The following is a 21,920-nucleotide window of genomic DNA, read 5'->3' as shown; positions in this document are numbered from 1 at the left end:
TAATCTCACCAAATCTAAAATATGGTAATGCCTTGTAAGAAATATTTTCACTGTCAATGTACTGTGTACATAACTTAAATCTTATCCAAATAAAAGGAATCAGCACCCCCACCCCAAACTCCCCCCAAAAGGAGATATTTTAGAGATCTTTTATCAGATTTGCACCATTTTACAAGCAGAATTAAGGAGAACAAAATTGCATTGCGCTTCACTATTTTTAGGAGTAACATTAAGTTAAACAAAGAAATACTTGCTCCTAATCCATCTGTGCTATCTCAAAATTATCTGTAAATCACCTATACATTCTCCTCTACAAGGAGAAAAAACTCAATGAAAAAATCCACTTTCTAAATCTATCATCTTTGCTCTCTTCAAACACTAATTACATCAAAGAACACTGCACATGTATACCAATGCTTTTGTACTGATTTGGACATATATACAGGTCAAAATTCCAAGAAGTGCTATGCCAAAAATTTGCACAATTTCTCCATCCTATCCAAAGTAATATATTCTTCATGTCAAGAAGCAGCTTCATAGGCCCAAAATGTATCAGGATCCGGACTGAAGAGAGAAAAATCTTGAACTTCTAAATTTGCTATATGCCAATCAACAAATCGAGCTTGAACCGACTTAAATAGCAGCAGGATCGTAGGAAAAAGCCACCATTTGTCATCTTCCCTGACAATACAAAACGCTCAAACTTGTTAATACATTTGCTAACTAGTTTTAGAATGACGTTGTAGTTGATAAATATAGCTGAAAATGGTCTGTAAGTGAATATATTGATTTCAGCAGTGTTTTTCTGCCACTATTCCACCTCAGACACTGATGTTTAGCCATGTTATATGAAACAACTGCAGTTTCATTCTTATAAGCTCTCACTGGTTCTCGTTTGGGAACTACGATACAAATATCCCTCGCTTTAGATTCAACTTTTTTTTATCTCCCACGCATTGACTGGATGAGGTGAGGAGTGAGACAAGCGCTGGATATAGTAATATCAAAATTCTCACCTTTTCATACCCCACATGCTTGCCTCATCAGGGGGCTTCAATGCAGAAATTCCATAGTGGATGAAACCACATATAAAAGCAACAGCCTGCAGTAAGTCAAAAGAGATTCTGTCAAACAAGTAAAATAAGTTCCAGATCTAATCACCGGGACTCCTGTGCGTCAGCATCTACAATCAGCCTATCATTTTGGTCTAAATCACGTGTACTCATCCTCAAAGTTCGAAATTACTTCATTCTTGATTCAACTACTTTTCTCATTCTAGAATTGGACACCTTCATAAAGTTTCAACGAGAAGAAAAAAAATTGTTTTTTTACCCCTCTTACATGGAAACAGAAAACCATTGTTCTTTCACTTCATTTTTACATGTGCCTTCACAAGCCTTTTCAGTTCCTAGCTTATAATTTCCGGGGGGGAGAATAAGGATGAAAAGCATGAAAAGCAGATATTGACTTCCGAAAGACATCTTGTTTGGCGCTCTTAACCTCTCTAAACTTTAAACTAGAATTCAAGGTCACCTTTTTCTAGCGGCGTATGCAGCATTTTGGATAACCAGTGTCGAAGTTTTAAAAACTGAACTAATGAAAATTTACTATAATAAGATCATCTTAATAAAACACATCAACTACATTAATGTAATTGGTTTCGAAGATACAAGAGAATCACAAGAAAAAAAATATAGCGAACAATTTTTCATATTATTATTATTAACTTTTTCTAAAATGCTCTTTACTAAGCCACATTTGTATGGTTTTATTTAATACATATTTTTCTGAATTCTGAATTTCGCTGAATAAACTTTGCTGAATAGTTGGGGCTTTGCTTAGTGTCAGTTTGAGGTTATAAAAGAAAAGATGGTGCATCTGTTAAGAATTGAACTTGGAACCATTAAGAGGGCAAGGATATCATGTGACCACTGGCTGTTTGGTCAGCAGCGTCACGCTAATATAGTTTTATCCTTGTCTCTTTTTAATCATTAATTACATATAATTTAGTGGAAATTTCAAGCAACACGGTGTCGGATTACACACTTGCATGAATGTAAGTCCGCCCCTGCCTTTTTCTTGACGCTTAATGGAGGCAACTCCAGTGAATGTATCAAAATTAAGCTCTTCAGTCTATTTAAACGAGGAAATGCTATATATAGATAATTAACTCACATAACTATGAAGTTCCGATCTTGGTAATCCAAGAAACCATTTGAGTAGCAAATGACAGGAAAATTGACCATTCTTTTTCAGTCAATCATTCAATAAACAACATCTCAAACACAAACTAGTTGGAATCAGCTATGTGAATTCTATCCATTCCACTCTATTCTGGTCTATTTTAACCAACAACAACAACAACAACCCAGTGAAATCCCACAAGTAGGGTCTGGGGAGGGTAGTGTGTACGCAGACCTTACGCCAAGACGCCAAGGGGAGCCTTGGCGTAACTGGTAAAGTTACTGCCATGTGACCAGGAGGTCACGGGTTCGAGCCGTGGAAACAACTTCTTGCAGAAATGCAGGGTAAGACTGCGTACAATAGACCCTTGTAGTCTGGCCCTTCCCCGGACCCCGTACATAGCGGGAGCTTAGTGCACCAGGCTGCCCTATTCTAGTCTATTTTAACCAATACTAAATAAGTCGTCTTCTAAGAAAAATAAGGTGTTAATTAAAACAAGAGGTTCTTAAATTACACTTAACCATAAACAGACATATAAGTCTATAAAAAAACTAAAAACACTCGTAATAAATACCGGACCTAGTGTACATGTAACGCACTGATCCTTAAAGCTAAGCTAGAGGCTTTTCGCAACAGCTCTCTTCGTGTGAGTTTACCTCATTTCGTTAGCACTTTCAGTTGTCGTAGTATTGCACCTAAGGACTAGTTTCCATTGGAGGCTACGAATAACATGATCAACTTATGTTTTTTTGTTAAGGGACACAATCGACTTATCTTTTTCGATAAGGGACATGATCAACTTATCTCAAGTAACCTTATTTAGTTTTATCCTCTATGGGTGCTATTTGTACCCTCTTTTGGATTTGATTTTTTGGGGTTATTGTGTACAAGAAGCCCAATAGTGACACTTTGCTCCCTTACTAACTCGAACCTCCAACCACTAGGTAAAAAACCAAGCTAGTTCTTTGTCGCCCTTATATTGTCTTTGTGTTCATAATATAGTCAGTTTTCCCATTTAAATGTACTCACATATGACTGACAAAGTTTAATACCATGACAATTAGAATATCTATTCTTACATATCATAACCAAGGCACTCTCTCTCCACTTGTTCAGCATCTTCCGTCTCCTTGATATAAATAACATAGAAAGTTACTTGGTCAGCCATCTATTCTGACCTATCCGAAGTACGTACTTCTAAAACTTGACAACAAGATTTTCCAACACATACATTTCATGACATCCGTAACTTAAAAAGGTCTAATCTACAAGTATAGTTGAGGTTTCTCTTTGTCAGGATGTAAGAGGATTTGTAGATTTTTCTCTGTGACTGATGAACAATCAATAAAAATAGCATCTACATCTCTTTTTTGATCTCACTATGTGTTGTCAAAACTTAATGGGACTCATCTTTAATAAGTTTAACTTAGTTCAAGTCTAGGTCCAGAAGTTTTTGCCCACCCAAAGTTGATTGTCGCCAGAAGTTCTAGAACAGTTCTATTGTAGAATGACATCATCATGTCACCAGATAGTATCATTATATGACATCTCAGTTAAATTACAGATGATCCATGCAAAATTTGATAATGAAGCATGCAAAGTGTAATGCATCCGTAGAGAAACTTACAACATTAGACAATGAGGTAGCATTCCATAGTGCGTATACTCGAGCAAGACTAGCTCTCTTTGGACCTTTGCTGAACAAGGCATTCAAACCGGCTGGAAAAGGCGAAAGCAAAGATAGAGGAAGGACAAGCAGTACAGCTAGAAAAGTCCCAAGAGATACCCAGTAGAATAAAACTAAAGTAAGAAGGGTAACAAATAGATCTGCCAATAGTAAGATAGTGATCAGCAGCTGTACAGTGTCCTGAAACACGTAATAAGATGCAAGGTTAGATTAATGATTAAATCAAATTCTCAAATTTTATAACTTCACAGTACCTGACGACCAACTGGGCGGGTATTGTGCAATAGCAAAGAAAATGGGAAGAGATAATCCCTTCTAACATCCAGGGATTTCACAGTAGTATCATTAATGAGACCACCATTCATTCCACCAGTAATCTTTTTGCGGGATAATGCATGACTTGCACATTGCTGGCTTTCTAGAGGTTGCCTAAGACTCCTCCTTACTATTGTTGCAACGTTCCTGTAAGACATACAATCAAGGATATTATAACAGAAGTCAGTCTTTCATTTCAATGCTTTTGAAATTTGTTAGTATGATAGCGGAAGAAGCCTAGCATCTCTAACCAGAAATTCCTTGCCAAATGCACAATGCATAAATCAGAGCGTACACACAGAAGCATCTTTTTTATAAAATAAAACAAATTATAGACAAGCTCGGCGCTTTACTACTCAGATCCATCTCCTTTCAAGAGTCAGCTATCCAAATTCTTTCAGCATCATCTAATTCATCTTTCACACCCAAGAACAAAGTTTGCAAGGCTTTCCAAGTGGTAGCATATGGTCTAAGTTAAGACAGCACTTACATGAAACTTCAAGGTGGGAACATATAAATCCAAAAGATTTAGAACAATTTAGGAAGTTTCAGAAAGAGCGTTGCAAAGATTTAAGTAGAGAGGAAGCTTCTACAGTAATCAACAGGAAAAAAAGAGCAATATTCAGGGTCTCATCAAGACTACCTAGAGAAGTCATCACAGCTTTCTGAGACTTCAGATTGTGGGAGATCATAGAGAGAATGATCACCAGCCAGCACCAAAATACCCAATTGGTAGTACCCGCTAGCGGTTGCTTGGTACCACCCAAGCTCGATCTTAACACCATGAAACTCAAGCTGGGGGTTTCCATGACTTCTAACCCAATTCAAGACAGGTAGGAGCGCAGAGCGGATTGACCCATGCCTCACAGTTCTCAGCTGGGCATTCAAACCAGCTACCAGCCGATTCCAAACAGTTGAAGGTACATGCTGGAAACAAATAAGATCTTTTGTCTTAACAATCAAGAAACCAGATTGTGGCAACTGCTAATACAAAATCAACGCACAAGAATGTCAACAGACCTGAGCAAGGAGATTTGTCAATAACGTGTCGCTGTGAAGATTATATGGTGACATGTAACTTCCATCACCACCGAAGATAATGCACATGGGAAATCTCTTCTGTATACTTGCTACTATGTCTAAACGTTTCTCATCACCACCGAGGAAGAAATCAATATAAGCAACCATCAAGTCAGGTGTTGCTCCAACCTGTAACACACTCATTAAATCATGCAACATAATTTGCAGCTAAAATGCAAATCCTGTCCACCAAATTGGGAGGACTGAGGTTTCCATGACATAGCACATCTACAAGTATTATATCAACAGATCTTAATTTCATGCTAAGTTCTTTGAAAAATTAAAACTTGATTATCTGAATTAGATGCTCCAAGAAGTCCTACAACCTACTTCCTGTAAAGTATTAACATGATGGAGGTTTAAAGCCACAAACAAATGGATGCTTCAAATCTACCATATCCATTATGCTCTCCCCACCCCGTCCCGTTCCTTATCTTTTTTAAAAAAAATTTAGAGGGCTTGGGGGACTTAACCTCTAACTAAGAAAAGTTCGCATTTTGTCCAAAGCACAAGATGCAATAAGAATCTGACACTTCGCACAGAGACATGAGAAGCACGAGAAAACATTCTTAAAGAGAATGCAAAGAAAACCAAAATCCACCACATCAAACTTGAGATAATCACAATAAAGGCTACTACAGAAATAGAGTTAATAGACAAACCTTCATTCCTTTGTATAAAGCACGTGAACGGCAGGACCGTAAACAAGAATGATCATATTCTGACTTAACATACTCCTGAAGGCGATGAATTTTGCTTCTCCTCCGCCATTGTTTCCAAGACCATGCGCAAGGATATGCAAGGACAGAAAGTATGCTATGCACTGAACCCTCCCACCAATCATATGCAGCAACTGAATTGATCTCATCTATGAATCTGTTAAAAGCATCTTCATACCTGCAATTTCATGTCAATAAAGAAATGCTGAAGTTAGTGACGGGGAGCTATTGAGTATTCCCTAACTGATATGGCTCGCTAATAAGTCAAACACTCTCAGAACTTCATAATAAAGTTCATCTTACGAGAGAGATATGTATCTGTTCAAGTGATATACCAAGTATGTTGAGTGATCATTGATTGATACCTATAATGGGAATATGGCCTAATACGAGTTTCAAATTTAGTATTATTCAGAATCAAGTAGATATTACTTCTTACACAATCTCAATAATGGCATCAGGGGGTGAGTAAGGAAGATGCCAGGGTCCACGGAAGGTATTGGGGCCCATAAAATACATCCTGTGGACATGACTCTGAGTTTCGTCTGTTCTAGCACCTCGGACCTTGAAATTAAAAAAAAATTTAGAAGATGAAGAACATTACCAAGCGAACATACAGCTTTTGAGATTTTGACAAAAGATAAAAGAACATACAAATGCTCCGAGTTTTGTACCTCGGACAAGGATAGGAGATGAGGGAAATGGTGATGACTGTGATGGTCCATTGAATTTGAAGTGTTATAAGAACTCCCTGATCCTACTAGTTTGATTCGCAAAGTACTTAATAAAAGAGCCAGCAGCACAACGATGCACGACAGCAACAGTGAAAAAGGCCATGGGCCTCCAAATGTGTATATGAGCTCCTCCAAAGGTGTATAGCAGTTTGGCATCCTATACTTATCAGTGATACATTTATAGGGGCAAGGTGATTCAGTTACTCCTCCTGCAGCAGCAGTTGAGCCCGTTAATTGACTTCAATACAGCATACTCTCAAAAGATTTGAGAAAGCAAGCAACATCACATAGAGTAATCATTCAAAAAAAGAAACTGAAGAAGACAGCACCATTACCTCGCCTATGAATGAAATAAGCACGTCTAGGAAGGAGCTCCATGGAACAGGGAATACACAGGGAAGGGTCCGATCCTTCAGCATTTTTGTATGTTCCAGTAGGGCATTCCTGATTAAATTTAATGGGGATGATAGATATAATCACAATTGACCAGATGGAAAATATCTAATTTTCATAGGGGATACTAATGGAATAATAGCAACAATATTATGACAACAGATTGCTACTGAGAACTGTAAGATAAAGCTGAATAATTTTGATAACACTTCACAGTTGCACTTGGTCCAATCTACACTTTACGAGCTGCAGGATTCCAACTTCTTTAAGGCACTAACATGTCCAGAGAGAACCATTTTGTAGATTAGGGGCCTTCATCAACTGAACTTAAGAGAGAAGATCGACGAAGGCTTTGGATTTTAAAGGAAAGGTCGAAAAGGACTATAAGCCAAGTCATAAATTCACGGTCAATCGCTTCAAAATCATGAGTAATGCCAAAACATTCTTCACTGGCCAAACAAGATCTATATCCTAAGGAGAAATATAATAGGGTAAGGCACAATTCTTGGCGGGAATTTCGCCCGCATCCGATCGCCAATTCTTGTTCACCCCGGATGATCGTGTTGGGTGAATTGTAACCGTATGATCGTGTCGGGTGAGCAACAGCCGCTTCCTCACAGTATTTACTTATGGGCTAACAGGTTACACTTGGTTCATCTACCGATCAATTAATTTCTTAAGAGTAAAACTTGTAAGTAAGCAACAGATAGGGTAAAAGGTAGTGATTAAAAAATATAGGGTAAAGCAATAACAAAACAGTGTAGTATGAAAATTACCGTACAGAATGTACCGTACAAGCCCTTAGGACACTTCCTTCCAGTTACTGTGCCTTTCTCTCCACGAAGACCACCACCATCACCGGTACCTCCACTGTAATAAATTGAGAAATACACCAGTTTAATGCCAAAAGACTATTTACTGAAGCAAAATCTGCAAACTTATCATACGCAACTTTTCAAATCATAACATCACTTTTCTTTTGATCGGTTGATCATAACATTATATAAAAACCAGTTAAAATTGGAGGACGCTGTAGCAGGAAAGAGCATTTGGCTGATCAGGACAGCCAGAAAAACCTATCACCAGGTACTATCAACTTCTTCCACCTTTAGAAAAATGAGTAGTCAGGTATACTGTAAAAAGGAGTTGCATTACTCCCTCTGTCCCACTTTATGTGGCACAGTTAATATTTGGAGAATCGAAGGAATTTTCTTTGACCGCAATTTTTTCATTTACCTTTTGAATGATTTGGATTATTAATTATTGTGACTCATAGTACTTTTACGTAGTTTCTAAATATATAAATTTTACTTCAAAAACTTGAAGATTCTATGTCCAACTTCACACCGAAAACTAGATAGTTTGATCCTCGTACTCTGAATCGTGTCACATAAAGTGGGAGAGGGAGCAATATTCAAGACACATCTCTTTTCTTGGCCGGTTTAAGACTCACGTCTCTTATATTCATTAAGATAGCTTTTTTGACAAAATCATGCTACTTATTGAAGAACATTACAATTTTTATAGGTTAAAAATTTATATTTTTAATACTGCACCAAGATGATTCCACAAAATTACAAGTCAAGAAACCAAGCACGTTATATTTCTGAAGTACAACCTTGCAAAGAGATCAACTTATCGACAAACTCATGAATATTGACAATGCATGTCAAATGCATTTATCTTAATGACAATATTTGGATGGCTACATTTTAATCCAACTAAGGGGAGGGGAAGGCTGAATTAAGAGAGTACATATCTGGTCTAATTCTGTAAAATATGATAAAACGATTTACGTTTTAATTCTCAATGTGAAGTACTGATGATATACTACCTGTAAGTAAATTGATATTTCCTCATTCCAATTATTTTATTTTATTTTGAAAGGATTGAAAAGGATGACTTGGAGGGGTACACCAACCCCTCAAATTTTACTTTGCTCCTCTTTTGCAGTTTTATGACTTACCAATAAAGGGAATAACACATAATCCTCCACATTTAATCCCACCCCTCTGACACTCCTCTTTTCACCCTACCAAACATAGAGCTCTACCAACTATCAGGCAAATGTGTATGAGCAGAAACTTGGCCAATAAATAGGAAACTCTTGGTTGGATGTTAAAGCAATTTACTTGACGGTGGGACTATTGCAAGCGACATCTGCTGATTTTCATTTTTACAGATGGTTCAGGCAGCTTTAATAGAGGCCTCGGGAAAATATGAGCATCTCACATTTGTCATTTGAAAGTATTCGAAGATGGGAACTAAATAAGGATGAAGCCTGTGAAAAGGATCTACGGAAATTATTGGTTGCAGGGCGAGAATCTTAATGAAATTTATGAAACTCAGTTCCTGCAAGAGGAAGACTAGTAAAAGTTGCAAGATCAAAGAATAGTTGTTCTATAGGATATGAAAGGATATGTCAGTTCCTTTTCTTCACGTACCTCTGATGGGACAAGGAACCAGGAATATTTAACAAAAGCACAACTAAAACGAAGTGTCTCAAGGAGAAAAAGGAAATTTTTTTAAAATGAATTTCTAATCAAACCTCTAGATACTGCATGCATACTCAAAAGAAAAAGGAAAAGCTAAGGAAAGGGAACATCCGGCAAATAATTCACGTGAAGACTAAAGAACTTAAGAAATACGAACTGTAAATTGCACAAGTACCACGAACACAACCTACCTATGGTCAATGGTTCCATTTACAGTTGCAAGAGGGACATACTCCTCACCCATGTTTATCTTAGACCAATGAAAATGAACTCTGCCACCACCACCACCACCTCCACCCAGTGGGCCACCACAGCCTCCAACAACTGATAAAGCTGAGTTGTCCATAAGGGCAAGAGCTTGAAGAAAAAGTAGAATTGTTCCTCCAGAACCACCACCAACTCCACCAGCAAGTGTACCATTACTGTTTCTGCTTGGGGTACAACAACTTTGACCATCAGCCTTCATAGTTCCGTAAACATCAAGTCTGAAAAGAGGCCACTGGCTGGATCCCAACACTGGCAAAGACGAAAATAATACTCAAAAAATAAGCTTGTGAATAACAGACCATACACATCTCAGTCATTTCTGAGAACTTTATACACATTTGTGCATTATTACTTTTTTATTAGTCTCCATTAACAAACTATTAAAAAAGAAAACATACACTAGGCAACATTATATAAGTGAGTTGCAGGGATTACTAGAGAAAATGGTGCTAAACCCTGTGATTCCCCCTAGTATCAACCAGCCTAGGCAAGAACTTGATTAGGTAGTAACCTGAACTGCTAATTACTCTTAGAATGGAGGATTAACCGTCCATTCTTACCCTTTCTTTTCTATCTAATCTATTGTTGGGACAATAAGTCTACATGCTTTTTTTATGCAACTAAAACAGATAGAGAGGAGATGTGAGAGTCTGCAGACAACAAATCGAGCAAATGTTTGTTGTATTTGAACTTGAAATACAAAATTAGAAAGCAATTAGAAGTTGAAATGCATTATTGGGAACCCATTCTTCGAAAACAGTCCAAGAAGGATTCATGCTGGAATCTGACTACATTGTCTCACTGTTAAGAGCCCCAAATTCAGAGTATGACACTGGGATGACTTCTATAGAATCACCATCTTAGACATCGCATAATCAGCCAAGGCAGACACCAACCACACCACATAACGAGTATGGAAACCCATATACATTAAAAAAGAACTTGAAAGTCCCATAACACTAGTATGCGAAGAACTTACTTTCTTGATTGAACATAGAAAAGACAAGTGGAGGAGTACTTAATACTCATTAATCTGCAAAGGATAATGTGGGATTTGCGGAGTAAAACTATTTTTTAACTATACATTAATTTCTCATTGCATTCTATTTTAGTCGTCAATCTCACCCAGATATTTGACGCATTCCACCACATTGGGTTCTTCAAATAGATTACTGATAAGTGACAACTAATTACTAACCTACTCTCCACCCGCACCACTTATAACCCAAAAACAATTAAGCAGGAATTCTGGAGTCCACTATCTAAGCATCACAATTCAATTTCGCTGCACATGACCTAGCAGATAAACAGTAAACTAGTGGTTCAGAAACCAAGATGTGAACAAAAAAGGAATTTGTTAATTTGATGAAAATAAATATAGAAGAATGTGCTGATATACCAGCGTCCATAAAACATAAGATAAGCTTAGTAATAAGTAAAATATGTTACCAATTATCCCCCCTCCAATAACAGGTCCATAGGACTGGCCTGGACCTTCACTCCCACTGCCCAACTCGCAGGGAAGATCAGCACTGCCGTATCTTTGACCACCTTCACTCAGCCTCCCATTGAAAAATCCCGAACCACCTCTTCCTCCATGTCCAGCACCACCACCTGCTCCATTTGAGTAGTTTCCCATGCCAACACCTTTACTGCAACCTGAAAGTGAACCATAAGATGAGACATTTTAGAATCCTCTATCCTGCTCTCGAGGGCTCAGCACAGGAGCAGAGTCAAAATAATCAGAAGCGCCCAAGAAAAAAGAAAGCCGAAAAATGAAAAATCACTGGCAAATGCCAATAATGCTTGAACGTCATGACCTAATTCAGAGGCAGTTATGGCACCATCATTGTCCACAATGACAGTTCTGGCTCTGTGAACATGAATAATGCTACCCCTGATGATGCCTGTGACAAGAATGTCCTCCACTCGACAAATCTGCCATTAGCAGACAAGGAAATGAAAAATTAGCCCCAAGCAAGACAAGGAAATGACTAATATTCATTTCCTAGGGACAGGAAAAAATCAAGGAGTGTGAAAGCATCACTGATATTCATTTAACCCATTTTCTATAATCCTAAATATTAATATATTAAGACAAGGAAATGAACAATCAATCTCAAGAAATGTGCATCTTTTTTAGGGGCCTAAGAAATCGAAGAGGGCAAAAGCATAACAGAATTCAGCTGGCTATTTCTATGAGCCTAAACAGGGCATCTATCCCAATTGACCATTGTTAGCTTTATCAAGCAGAGTAACAGATGAAAACTGTGTGATATACCAGAACGACAAAAATATTAAATATATATGTGTGTAACCGGTAAAGTTGCTGCCATGTGACCAAGAGGTCACGGGTTCGAGCCGCGGAAACAGCCTCTTGCAGAAATGCAGGGTAAGGCTGCGTAAGATAGACCCTTGTGGTCCGGCCCTTCCCCGGACCCCGCGCATAGCGGGAGCTTAGTGCACCGGGTGCCCTTTTTTTTTGTGTATATGAGTTGAGTTAAATGAAGGGAAAGAGAATTCATATGGCCGACCCCAACTTGTACGGGACTGAGTTGGTGTTGTTGTATATGTGTGTATGTGTCTCTCTCTGTGTGTGTGTGTATATATAGTGCTGTCCAGCTTGTGCACACCTCGGTAGTACTAAATAACTCTAACCACCAAAGCTTAAGCAGATGGAAAGAAATTACCTAGCTATTTTTTGTCTCTTCTGGAATTTGAAGGTCCCCGAGGTTATTACCCACTTCATTGCCACACCCTTGGGTGGGAAAAAAATATGAAATATTGACATAATCCAAAAAGAAATATATTTTAAAGAAGTAAAGGAAGTGTGAATCCTCTCGATAATTTTGTTTCGTTTCATAGCTCTACCTTGAATCCTCTCGATAATTTTGTTCCGTTTCATAGCTCAATCATGCAAGAAAAGGGGGAATCTCGAATTAATAAAAAGATGCATTTTTAGATACATTTTTAATGTATAATCATACATCTAAGCCACACGCATTATTGGCAGTAGACAAAGTACAAGATAAGTTTCTCTTACTTGTAGCGAAAAGGATAGCGTGTAATTGACATGACAATCATCAGGTGGAGTAATCAAATCCATTGGACAGTTCGTGCTGTCGCACAGAGATTCAGTCACCCTATTTGGAGTCAAGGAGGTTAAAATGCCATAAATGAAACAACAAAAATAAATTGCACACAAAACAATACAGCAGAGCAAGTAAGACATCATACTTGCTTCTACTTCTGTTGTCATCCAAGGGGGCTTGAAGTAGAGATCCTGGGCCAACCTAACAGTTACATGATAATAAAAGAATTACCCAGAAGTATAACAATCAAAATTAAAATAAAAATAGAAAGCCTTCAGAGCTTGAGGGGAAACAACAGTACTGAGAAGGCAATTAAATCCAAGGAAAATGTTGGAGAAAACAAGCACTTGCTCTCTCATACTAAAGTCCAATTGGAACAAGAAATTGCAAAAATTCCACCACGATGGTATGTTTTGTCAAGCTCCAAGTCTTAAAAAAATGCCGTTTTACCCATGTTATTTATGTTTTATGAAGATTCTCCTTTCTCATCTTTTACTCCCTCTTGATTTTGGCACAAGATGTTTCAAATATCAACATCTTACCGTAATATTATAGAATAGTGACAAGGAAAGCCTCTGGCCTATGATTGCATCACCATCACCAGTCAACCTTAGTAGTCCCTGACCATATAAAGCCAAATTTGCATTTGAACTGATAACAGACTTTCCCTGCAAAAGAGGTATGTACGGAAGCGTTTATGTTAATTTACCAGGAATCTAACTATGTCAGTATCAATGTATCAGGTAGACTTCTAATGATTACCTTCAGAACAACAAGATTCCTGACTTCAAGGACAGACGTAGTAACAACTGTGCTTCCTCCACCATCTACTTGGATTTCAGATTGCAACATGAGTAACATCTTCACAGATACTCTAAGTGCACCATAAACCTTCAATACAGTTTTGTTGGATTTGAAGCAGGGAGAGGAGGACAGTTAATACAGCTTGTGTATCTCAATAAGATTTATTTAGAAAAGAAATAGAATATTATCAATTAAATAGGAGGGGTCACAAAACTCGTCCAACAACTTGCTAGCCAGTGACTACCGAGAGAAAAGGGAAACTAAGAAATTTTAGAGAGCATATAAGATCCTCTCATGAAGCTTTACCTTTATTATTGAATCACTCATTAGAAGTTCCTCTGCTACAAGCTCAAACTCAGAGACTGGATAATTAGACAACCCAAAGATGATGCTGCTTCCATAAAGTAGACTAATTTGGCCCCTCACCTTTTTAAAGAAATTATGAACAGAATTAACACTTTGTTCACCAAAAGAAAAACAATCATTTGCTTGAAAATTAGAATACTTGTAACTAGTGATATAACAAGAATGATGTGACTCTGGGAAGTCATCGGATATGAAGAATCATGAAAATCCGAGTCCACTTTTCACCATCACACACAAATAATAGATAATCTTGGGAAGAACAAGATACAGACCTGAACTCGTGACCAAAGTAGAGGGACTAAAACTTTAGCATTGTTCTCGACGTAAACATTTGTCCAGAGAGGGGAAGTAGAAAAATCCAGCAGAGGAGTTTCTGTTTCTGTTGTTATATTGTCATTGTCCACCCGTAAACTCAGTACGTATGCGTCATAGAAAGTACCTGCGGCCCCGGCATTCTGAGGACAACCAACACTCCAGCCACCTGCCAAACGACCAAATATAGATTATTTAGCTTAAAGAGACATCACAAAAGTGGACAAGAGGCATTAAACACTAGGACAAGGGTAACTTTACTGTCAGTGGGAATAATATCCATTTTTCTCCATTAAACTTAAAAATTCCCTCACACCCACTCAACAGGTTCAAGATCATATTAACATAGGGGGTGAGAGATTTCGTCCATTCAGCATTGCCAATGTAGGTTGTGGACTGAGACTCGTATAAAAGTATGGCGGGAACTGCAATGGACCTTTGAAATATGGAAAAACAGTTTTTTTATTTCTCACTTCCATTGGGCGTCGCAGCAGGACCCATGCTATTTTTCTGAACAGTTTAGGTACTTCTGGAATTCCCACAGTTCTTCTCAAGCTACCCACAAATTAATAGGTCAGAGGGTCTATAGGTTGTCAAGGTATTCCGCCGAACTTAAGTTCCATTAAGTTCAACAACAACACAGTATAATCCCACTAGTGGGGTCTGGGGAGGGTAGTGTGTACGCAGACCTTACCCCTACCCTGGGGTAGAGAGGCTGTTTCCAATAGACCCTCGGCTGTAACCCTCCAAGAACTCCCCACCTTGCTCTTGGGGTGACTCGAACTCACAACCTCTTGGTTGGAAGTGGAGGGTGCTCACCACTAGAGCAACCCTCTCTTGGTTAGAAGACACTGAACCCTAATTTATAAACCTTTTCCCTTTCTTGACCCACTTTTTGTTTGGAAAGCCTGAATCCTATTCTTGTGAGTAGGAGAAAGCAACATAAGATTGCAAAGCGTGCATCAGATAGAGAACCCATTTATCCACAAAAGATTGAAAAGCTTAGCAGTTAAAATATTGCAGATTAGTAGAATGTGCCAAAAACAAGTATGATCAACACAAACCATGCACGGTAACTTTTACATCTTCTTGTCTGCTGTAACAGTTCAATGAGATTCTTCCACCCCCGCCTCCACCCCATCCGCTCCCACCAGCTGCGCTTATTTCTCCAAATCCTTTCCTGTCCAGGTATCCAGTATTGAAGTTAGATACAGGGCAAGTACCGTTACTAGCTATTCAAATTGTACAATAGAATGAAAACAAGCAGCACTTTAAGACTGAAATCAAGCCAAGTTTACAGCTATATAGGTCAATATTTAGGTTCTTACAGACTCCAATTAAAAAACAAACAAAGTGACAATTGGGAACAACTAATCATAGTCTAAGCAAGAAAAACAGGGGGAAAACGACAGATGCTAAAGTAACAAACTAACAATGCCGAAAATTGAGTACACACGAATCTCTGATGCAATTATTAGCTATCAGTACTTTATGCATCATAAGGAGAAGATATGAAATAAATGAAAAGGCTGAATGGGAGATGAGAAAGGTTATGCGATGATTAAAATAACTTGCAAATTGACTGTGCAAAATCAGATGTAAGATGGGGTTAACTAGAAAAGTTTTACTAGATACCATCATCTTGGTGAAAAGAGAAAAGAGAAGTACCCTTTTAATATGACAGTGAATCTGTGAAAGAACATTGTTACATACGTCTATCTAAGTTAGTTACATACCTAATTAAATTAAATAATGCGTCTATCTAACAGCTTAGACTTTTACGTCCCCAAATTTCCACATTTTAATATGACAGTAGAGCAAGCACAATTCTTGTTTTCAAGCCTCACTTCCACTGCACATCAAGATATTCTCATGTACACGAGAGGGAGAATGTTGATGTCTCAATTTGGTAAATAAATGTGGCCAATATAAAATAAATTAAGGGGTCGTTTGGTTCAGTTATGAGATATCCCATGGGATTACCCATCCCAACTCATGTATGGGATAGCTAATACCACCACCACCACCACGGAGGAGGAGGAGAAGGAGTATCACCAAACAGATAACCAATACCACCATTTTGGTATAAAATTTATACCAGTATTAGCTAATACCCACAACCAAACATGTGATAACTATAAACCCAAATTTTATACCAGGATTAATATTCTTATCCCGGTAACCAACGACCCCTAAGATTCTTAATTTCTTGATGAGGGGATTCAGAGATTCAATACTTTAACCAGCAGACAACCTTAATGAACAGCTGATCACTGTAACCAGATAAAAAATTCAAGAAAGAACAAACATCCCAGAACATAAGTAAGGAAACTTGCAATATGAATACAATATTATGAGGAGTTCAGGGGGTTCTAATACTGGCTGTGCATTTGCATGAAAATTGCTTTGGAATGAAGAGAAATTCACAGAGATTTCTGTTTTGGATGGAATAGCACTGCATGGATCCTGCCTTACACAGGATAGTTTGAGGAAAAACAGATTCAGTAAAGGTGATACATGAGCGAAAAGGATATGGAAGACACCAATAATTTTGATCTTACATTGTGCAACAGCTAAGGAAGTGTAGGACTTTTGTTCCTGAATTTATTTAGATGAAGTGCCAATGTCAAAGAGACTCAGGCCTGATTTTATAAGTTGGCATGGAAGGAAGACAATAAGTCCATTAAGAAGACATAATAACCATTTATGGCTTTATCTTGTGGACTTGTTGACGAAGAGGAACCAAAGATGGTTTCAAGGAGTTCTTATTCCTGCCCGAAACTTAAAGTGTTTTAAAGTCATTTAGAGTATTTAGTTTTTGCTAGTTCCCTTCATTTATACCAAAGGGATGTCAGTATGCCGCCTAATTTAGTAATGGGATATACACACTGATTGTCGTACCCATAAGCATCTATGCGGTGCCATATTTAATAAAATTGCTTACCTTATCATAGTTTATGCTATAAAGCATTTGCACCAACTCATGTATCCTCCATTTTCTAAAAGTCATATTGTTCATATTACTTCAAACAATTAAGGAGAACACTGTGTTGGAAACTGAAATAGCTTTTTCTCGGCCCTGCAAAGCAAGACTAGCTGTAAGTCTGACCGTTTCCAACGACAGAATTAATAGACACTACAGAAATTGCTAAGCCTGGGAGAGAAAATATTCAGACTGATGCTTCAGCTTCCAATGTTACTCCGAAACTACATACTGCTTCACGTAGCTTGGGCACCCAATGACAAAGTGAATACATGATTGACCTCCAGCAACAGAAGGTTTTTTTCCTGATTCTCACGTCTTACAATCTAAGTCCTGATAGATGACTTCATCCTCATGTTCTGCAGAAGAAGAATTTTGGTCTTTAAGGAAGGAGAATTTGCCAACACGCACTCGATTTCAGTTTTGGGAAGTGGTTTCATTAAAACCTGCATCTGAATCTTTTTCTTGCTAAGATGAGCTCAAGCTTCAAAATTGACTTTTTTATCATAGCACACTCTGATTGTGGCGCCGAATAGAAGCACATTCAATGGACCAAAGACGAGGTACCCTTCAACTTTTTAGACCAACAGCTATTGCACCTTTAACACAACCAATTTTCTTTTTTTGAATAATACTCTTAACTAACTTTAATGTCTTGACCAACCCTATCACTCAACCATTTATCTTCCTATCTTCAGGGAATAGGTGAGATACTTCAGCCACAACCCTGAACCAGATACTAACTTCTTATGGACTCGAACAGATTCTGTTATTTTTTGTTTGAAGCAGCTATACTAACTACCAAAACCTCAAGGAATTATTCACAACTGAAAGTTGTTTACTGCCCAATAGATGCTTTTATTATTTTTCCTCATCAATCATTATATACTCAAGCATACATTGGAAGGTTAAGTACATTTTTTCTTTATAACATGATTTCATTTTTCAAGCGATAGGGTTCAAGTATGTCCGAAGAATCTTCCACTTTCTGTGCACAAGGAGAGTGATCACCACTGGATTCTGAGTCAATAGAGTTGTCAATCTATGTTGCTCAGATCCTTCAAAAATGTCTCCCCACCCCCGGGGGGAGGAGAGGGGTCTCGGATCCTCCTAATGTTATTCATTTTTGGAGGATCAGCCACGGGTGCGGCAGCATTCTTGGAGGATCTGAGCCACATAGTTGCGAATGGAGCCACTCGATTTGATATGTTGTATTAAAGAACCGGTTATAACTTATAATTAGCTTGTTTTAGTCGTACTCATTGTAGATTATGATCCTTCATTGGAGGGACTTTAAGTTCAAGAGAACTTATTACATGGTACCATAGCAAGGTTCATGTTCCAACTGTCCAGCCCTAGGCATACGGAGTGTGTTAAAGTGTTCTAAGTTGGTTGAACGAATATGCGACAACTGATATGGACTTGCACCATCATCACCTCATTAGCTAGTTTTTTCGGTTGTGTTAGGTCCAAGGTGTATTTTCGTAACAGCACCTAGGCTACGGTATAGAGCATAGTAGAGCAGATCCAGTAGAAAGATGAGAAGCTTAATGCACAAGCATTTAATGTCTGCAAAAATTGTGAGTTAGCAGACATACAATGCACAAGCAGCTAAAAACAATAACCTTAAGAACAAATATATTGCCATCACATTTTAAAAATTAAGAAGAGAGATGGTAACTATTAATGCATACTTTTCTGTAATTTGCAGCCTCAAATTCAATATCCAGACTATATGGTTATGCATAGGCTTTGAATGTTCGAATGCTTGAGAAAAGTTATAGAAGTAAGTTTTAGACGCAGTACTAAGGAAACAAACAAGTGCCGATTTATACTGCAAGTCCAAGCAGAAAGTTACTCACAGCTTTTGAGCATGAATAGAAATGCTTCCACCGGAACCCCCACCACCATTTGATCCTCCATCTCCCCCGTCTGCGTGTATGGATCCATTTATATAAAGGAGATCTTTCATATCAAGATAAACACGTCCTCCCCCACTTCCTCCAAACTTGTGTTCACGAGAGGTGCCACCACCCTTGCTTCCATAAGACCATGGCTTTGACAGAGAAGACCAAGCGTAAACGTCACCACCCCAATTATTTGTCTTGTTAGTTTTAAGGCAGGATGCACCTCGTCCACCATGCCCTCCACCAGCGCCATCATACCCAACTGGCGTCCCACTAGTCTGAGAAGGTGGTGCTCCTCCCAATGAAGTAGTATTTATAGAAGAATTGTGTCCCAACGTCAGACTAAGAGCAGAAAAAATAACAGAACCAGCTACCACAGTTGCATCTTGCCCAACTTTAACATTGCCAGACAAATTGAAACTTATAATGCAGCCTTCTATCGGACAGTAAATAGAAACCTGAGGAAGTATCTCCAAGTTCCCAGTACCTAACACATACAAGTCAGAATTTATGTACAGGTTTGAATTCAGCAAGCAAGTGGTATCAAATGATCCAACTCCTTCAAGGTCCTCACAAGAGACTGAATTGTTAGTCAAAACTTGAGTTCTTGATTCTTGATAACAGGAGGTGATATTGATTTCGGACAAATGAATCAGAGGTGATCCAGAATAATGATCTATTCGCTTCTCACGTGCAACAGGCTCACCTCTATACTCCCCTAAACCAACGGAAAGCACAATTATGAAGAGCTGACAAGATAAAATGCACCAGTTGAGAAAGCATTTCTTTAGCATTGGACGCATCACCGCCCAAGGCAAAATAGACTTATAATCTCAAAGCATGAGATTGGACTCAGAACAGTTGTGTTGGTAAAGCGAGAAATGCAGACAATACACAAGCTCACTCGTCTCTATCAGTTTTTATCTCATCCAATTTGCTTCCTTTCAGCACAAAAGAGAGTTTCAGCTCACGAGCACAGTAAAGTCAATGCCAACAATGTAAATACACTATCTCCACAAATGCTGTTTATCTGTTCAATTCTCTCTTTTGGCCCAAAACAGGAGTAATCTTTAGTACCTCCGCCCTGAGAAAAAGTACAGAAGCCCCTGATGTCCTGCATTTCCAAATCACAACGTGTTGCAATTACTCTTGACCAAAGGGAGAATAATCAGAAAGTCTACAATTACAAACTGAAAGTAACTAAACTAACTGACATTTCATACTTCGAGGGTAAACCAAATTGCACAATAATTATCGTGTACTCTGCTTTAAAGACTACCATTTGTATTGTGAAGTCGTGGTAATAATGATATTTGTTTCTAACATCAACATTTATCAATGATACTTGTTTCTCCTCAACCAGGAAAAAACTACTCAAACAATCAGCAGCAAAAAAGACGATAATTGACTATGCATCTTAGAACGCCAACAGCTAAACATCAATCCAAAACAAATTGAAAAGCACCTCTTGAAGATTCAGTCGGAAATCAACAGTAAAGCTGCTGCCTCTATATCTTATATATGCAAGATTCAATAAATAGTGCTGACGATCAAAGTGAAAATTCAATTCTTTCTGCAATGTACACACAGAATCCTCACACACTACACTACATAGTCCCACATCTACTGACAACATTCATACAATCATTTTCAATACAGAATCAAAGAAAACCCACCTGCAGATCACTATTTAAATACTATAAACCCAATTTAAACCCTCAATTCACTAAGATACACTCAAAAAACAAATTGATCACAAAAAAAAAGGAGGTGAAACATCAACTGTATACAACACATTTATATATACTAATGACTAAACAAGTTCAAAAAGGATTAAGAAAAAGGAAGGTTAAGACTAACCAAAGAAGGGAAAATTCAGGAGAAATTTCCACAATTGAAATGATGCAACTATTTTTGGACAATCTGTGAATGAAAAAAATATCAGTAAAGTAAAGCAAAAGTAGTGTATAAGTAGCTTTCACTGGCGTTTTTCAATTCCAATTATTTTTTGGTTTGAAAGTTTAGCTTTTAGCTGTGAAGGTGGTAATGGTGGATGATGGTGGAGTTGATGTTGATGGCTGCTTGTTTTGTTTGTTTGGGAGCAGTGAAAGTGAAGTGAAGTGTCCCAAAGAGAGAGAAAGAGAGTCACTGTGTGTGTATGTGTGAGAGAGAGAGAGTGAGTTTTGAGTGTGAGCTGGACTCCCGTTGAGATCCACTCTCACCGTTACGAATTTCACCTTTCCTTTTGCCTTAAACTCCGGAAATGCCATTTCTTTGCTACCTTAACAGCTAAGCACTAGCCCCAGTTTACCATTTTCACTCTACAGTTTCTTTTTTATAAAAATTACATAGCGGATTGAAAGAAAAAAAAAATGAGGGTAGTGAAAATCAAACTAACACTTATTATAATTAAATCTCGACTTATAGTTTGTTTTTTTGAGTTAAAAGTGCTTTTTTAAAGGTTAAGAAAAAATATAATTTTTGAGAAGCAGAAAAAAATAATTTCTTTCCAAAAATATATTTTTTTAAAAGCATGATCAAACATTAATTACTGTTCAAAAGTATTTTTTAAATTAATTAGT

The 21,920-nt window shown here is 37.9% G+C and overlaps 1 protein-coding gene across 3 annotated transcripts; it reads right to left on the bottom strand.

Annotated features, from left to right (window-relative positions):
• Positions 1-181: 181 nt before the first annotated feature.
• On the bottom strand, positions 182-21,512 carry LOC104108261 (uncharacterized). Of its 3 annotated transcripts, none has more exons than XM_009617253.4 (23): positions 21,199-21,512; positions 19,294-20,452; positions 15,513-15,628; positions 14,409-14,617; positions 14,077-14,196; positions 13,729-13,857; positions 13,509-13,634; positions 13,112-13,167; positions 12,918-13,017; positions 11,695-11,812; positions 11,324-11,533; positions 9,799-10,123; positions 7,889-7,982; positions 7,055-7,163; positions 6,660-6,928; positions 6,425-6,549; positions 5,929-6,163; positions 5,207-5,395; positions 4,830-5,113; positions 4,126-4,333; positions 3,812-4,051; positions 1,017-1,102; positions 182-681 (listed from the first exon to the last, which is right to left on the bottom strand). In XM_009617253.4, the coding sequence occupies exons 2-23, from the start codon at positions 20,139-20,141 to the stop codon at positions 522-524; spliced, it is 4,356 nt and encodes a 1,451-aa protein (XP_009615548.1). In that variant the 5' UTR covers positions 20,142-20,452; positions 21,199-21,512; the 3' UTR covers positions 182-521. The 3 variants fall into 3 exon arrangements, with proteins under 3 accessions (XP_009615548.1, XP_018630333.1, XP_009615555.1); XM_018774817.3 differs by lacking the exon at positions 21,199-21,512 and adding an exon at positions 21,015-21,128; XM_009617260.4 differs by lacking the exon at positions 21,199-21,512 and adding an exon at positions 20,804-20,948.
• Positions 21,513-21,920: the final 408 nt, after the last annotated feature.

The sequence above is a fragment of the Nicotiana tomentosiformis genome, chromosome 8 (genome assembly GCF_000390325.3).
Source record: "Nicotiana tomentosiformis chromosome 8, ASM39032v3, whole genome shotgun sequence".
Taxonomy (NCBI): domain Eukaryota; kingdom Viridiplantae; phylum Streptophyta; class Magnoliopsida; order Solanales; family Solanaceae; genus Nicotiana; species Nicotiana tomentosiformis.
The sequence above is the reverse complement of the archived record's forward strand: the minus strand, read 5'-3'. Positions and strand labels throughout refer to the sequence as shown.

What these genes read in the sequence shown, in the direction of transcription:
- LOC104108261 (XM_009617253.4), bottom strand. Translation starts at nt 20,141, where the DNA reads ATGCGTCCAATGCTAAAGAAATGCTTTCTCAACTGGTGCATTTTATCT. An exon ending in TCTATTCATGCTCAAAAGCT is followed by an intron (nt 15,629 to 19,293) that starts GTGAGTAACTTT and finishes ATACCTGGACAG; the next exon opens with GAAAGGATTTGGAGAAATAA. An exon ending in TGTAAAAGTTACCGTGCATG is followed by an intron (nt 14,618 to 15,512) that starts GTTTGTGTTGAT and finishes GTCGTTTGGCAG; the next exon opens with GTGGCTGGAGTGTTGGTTGT.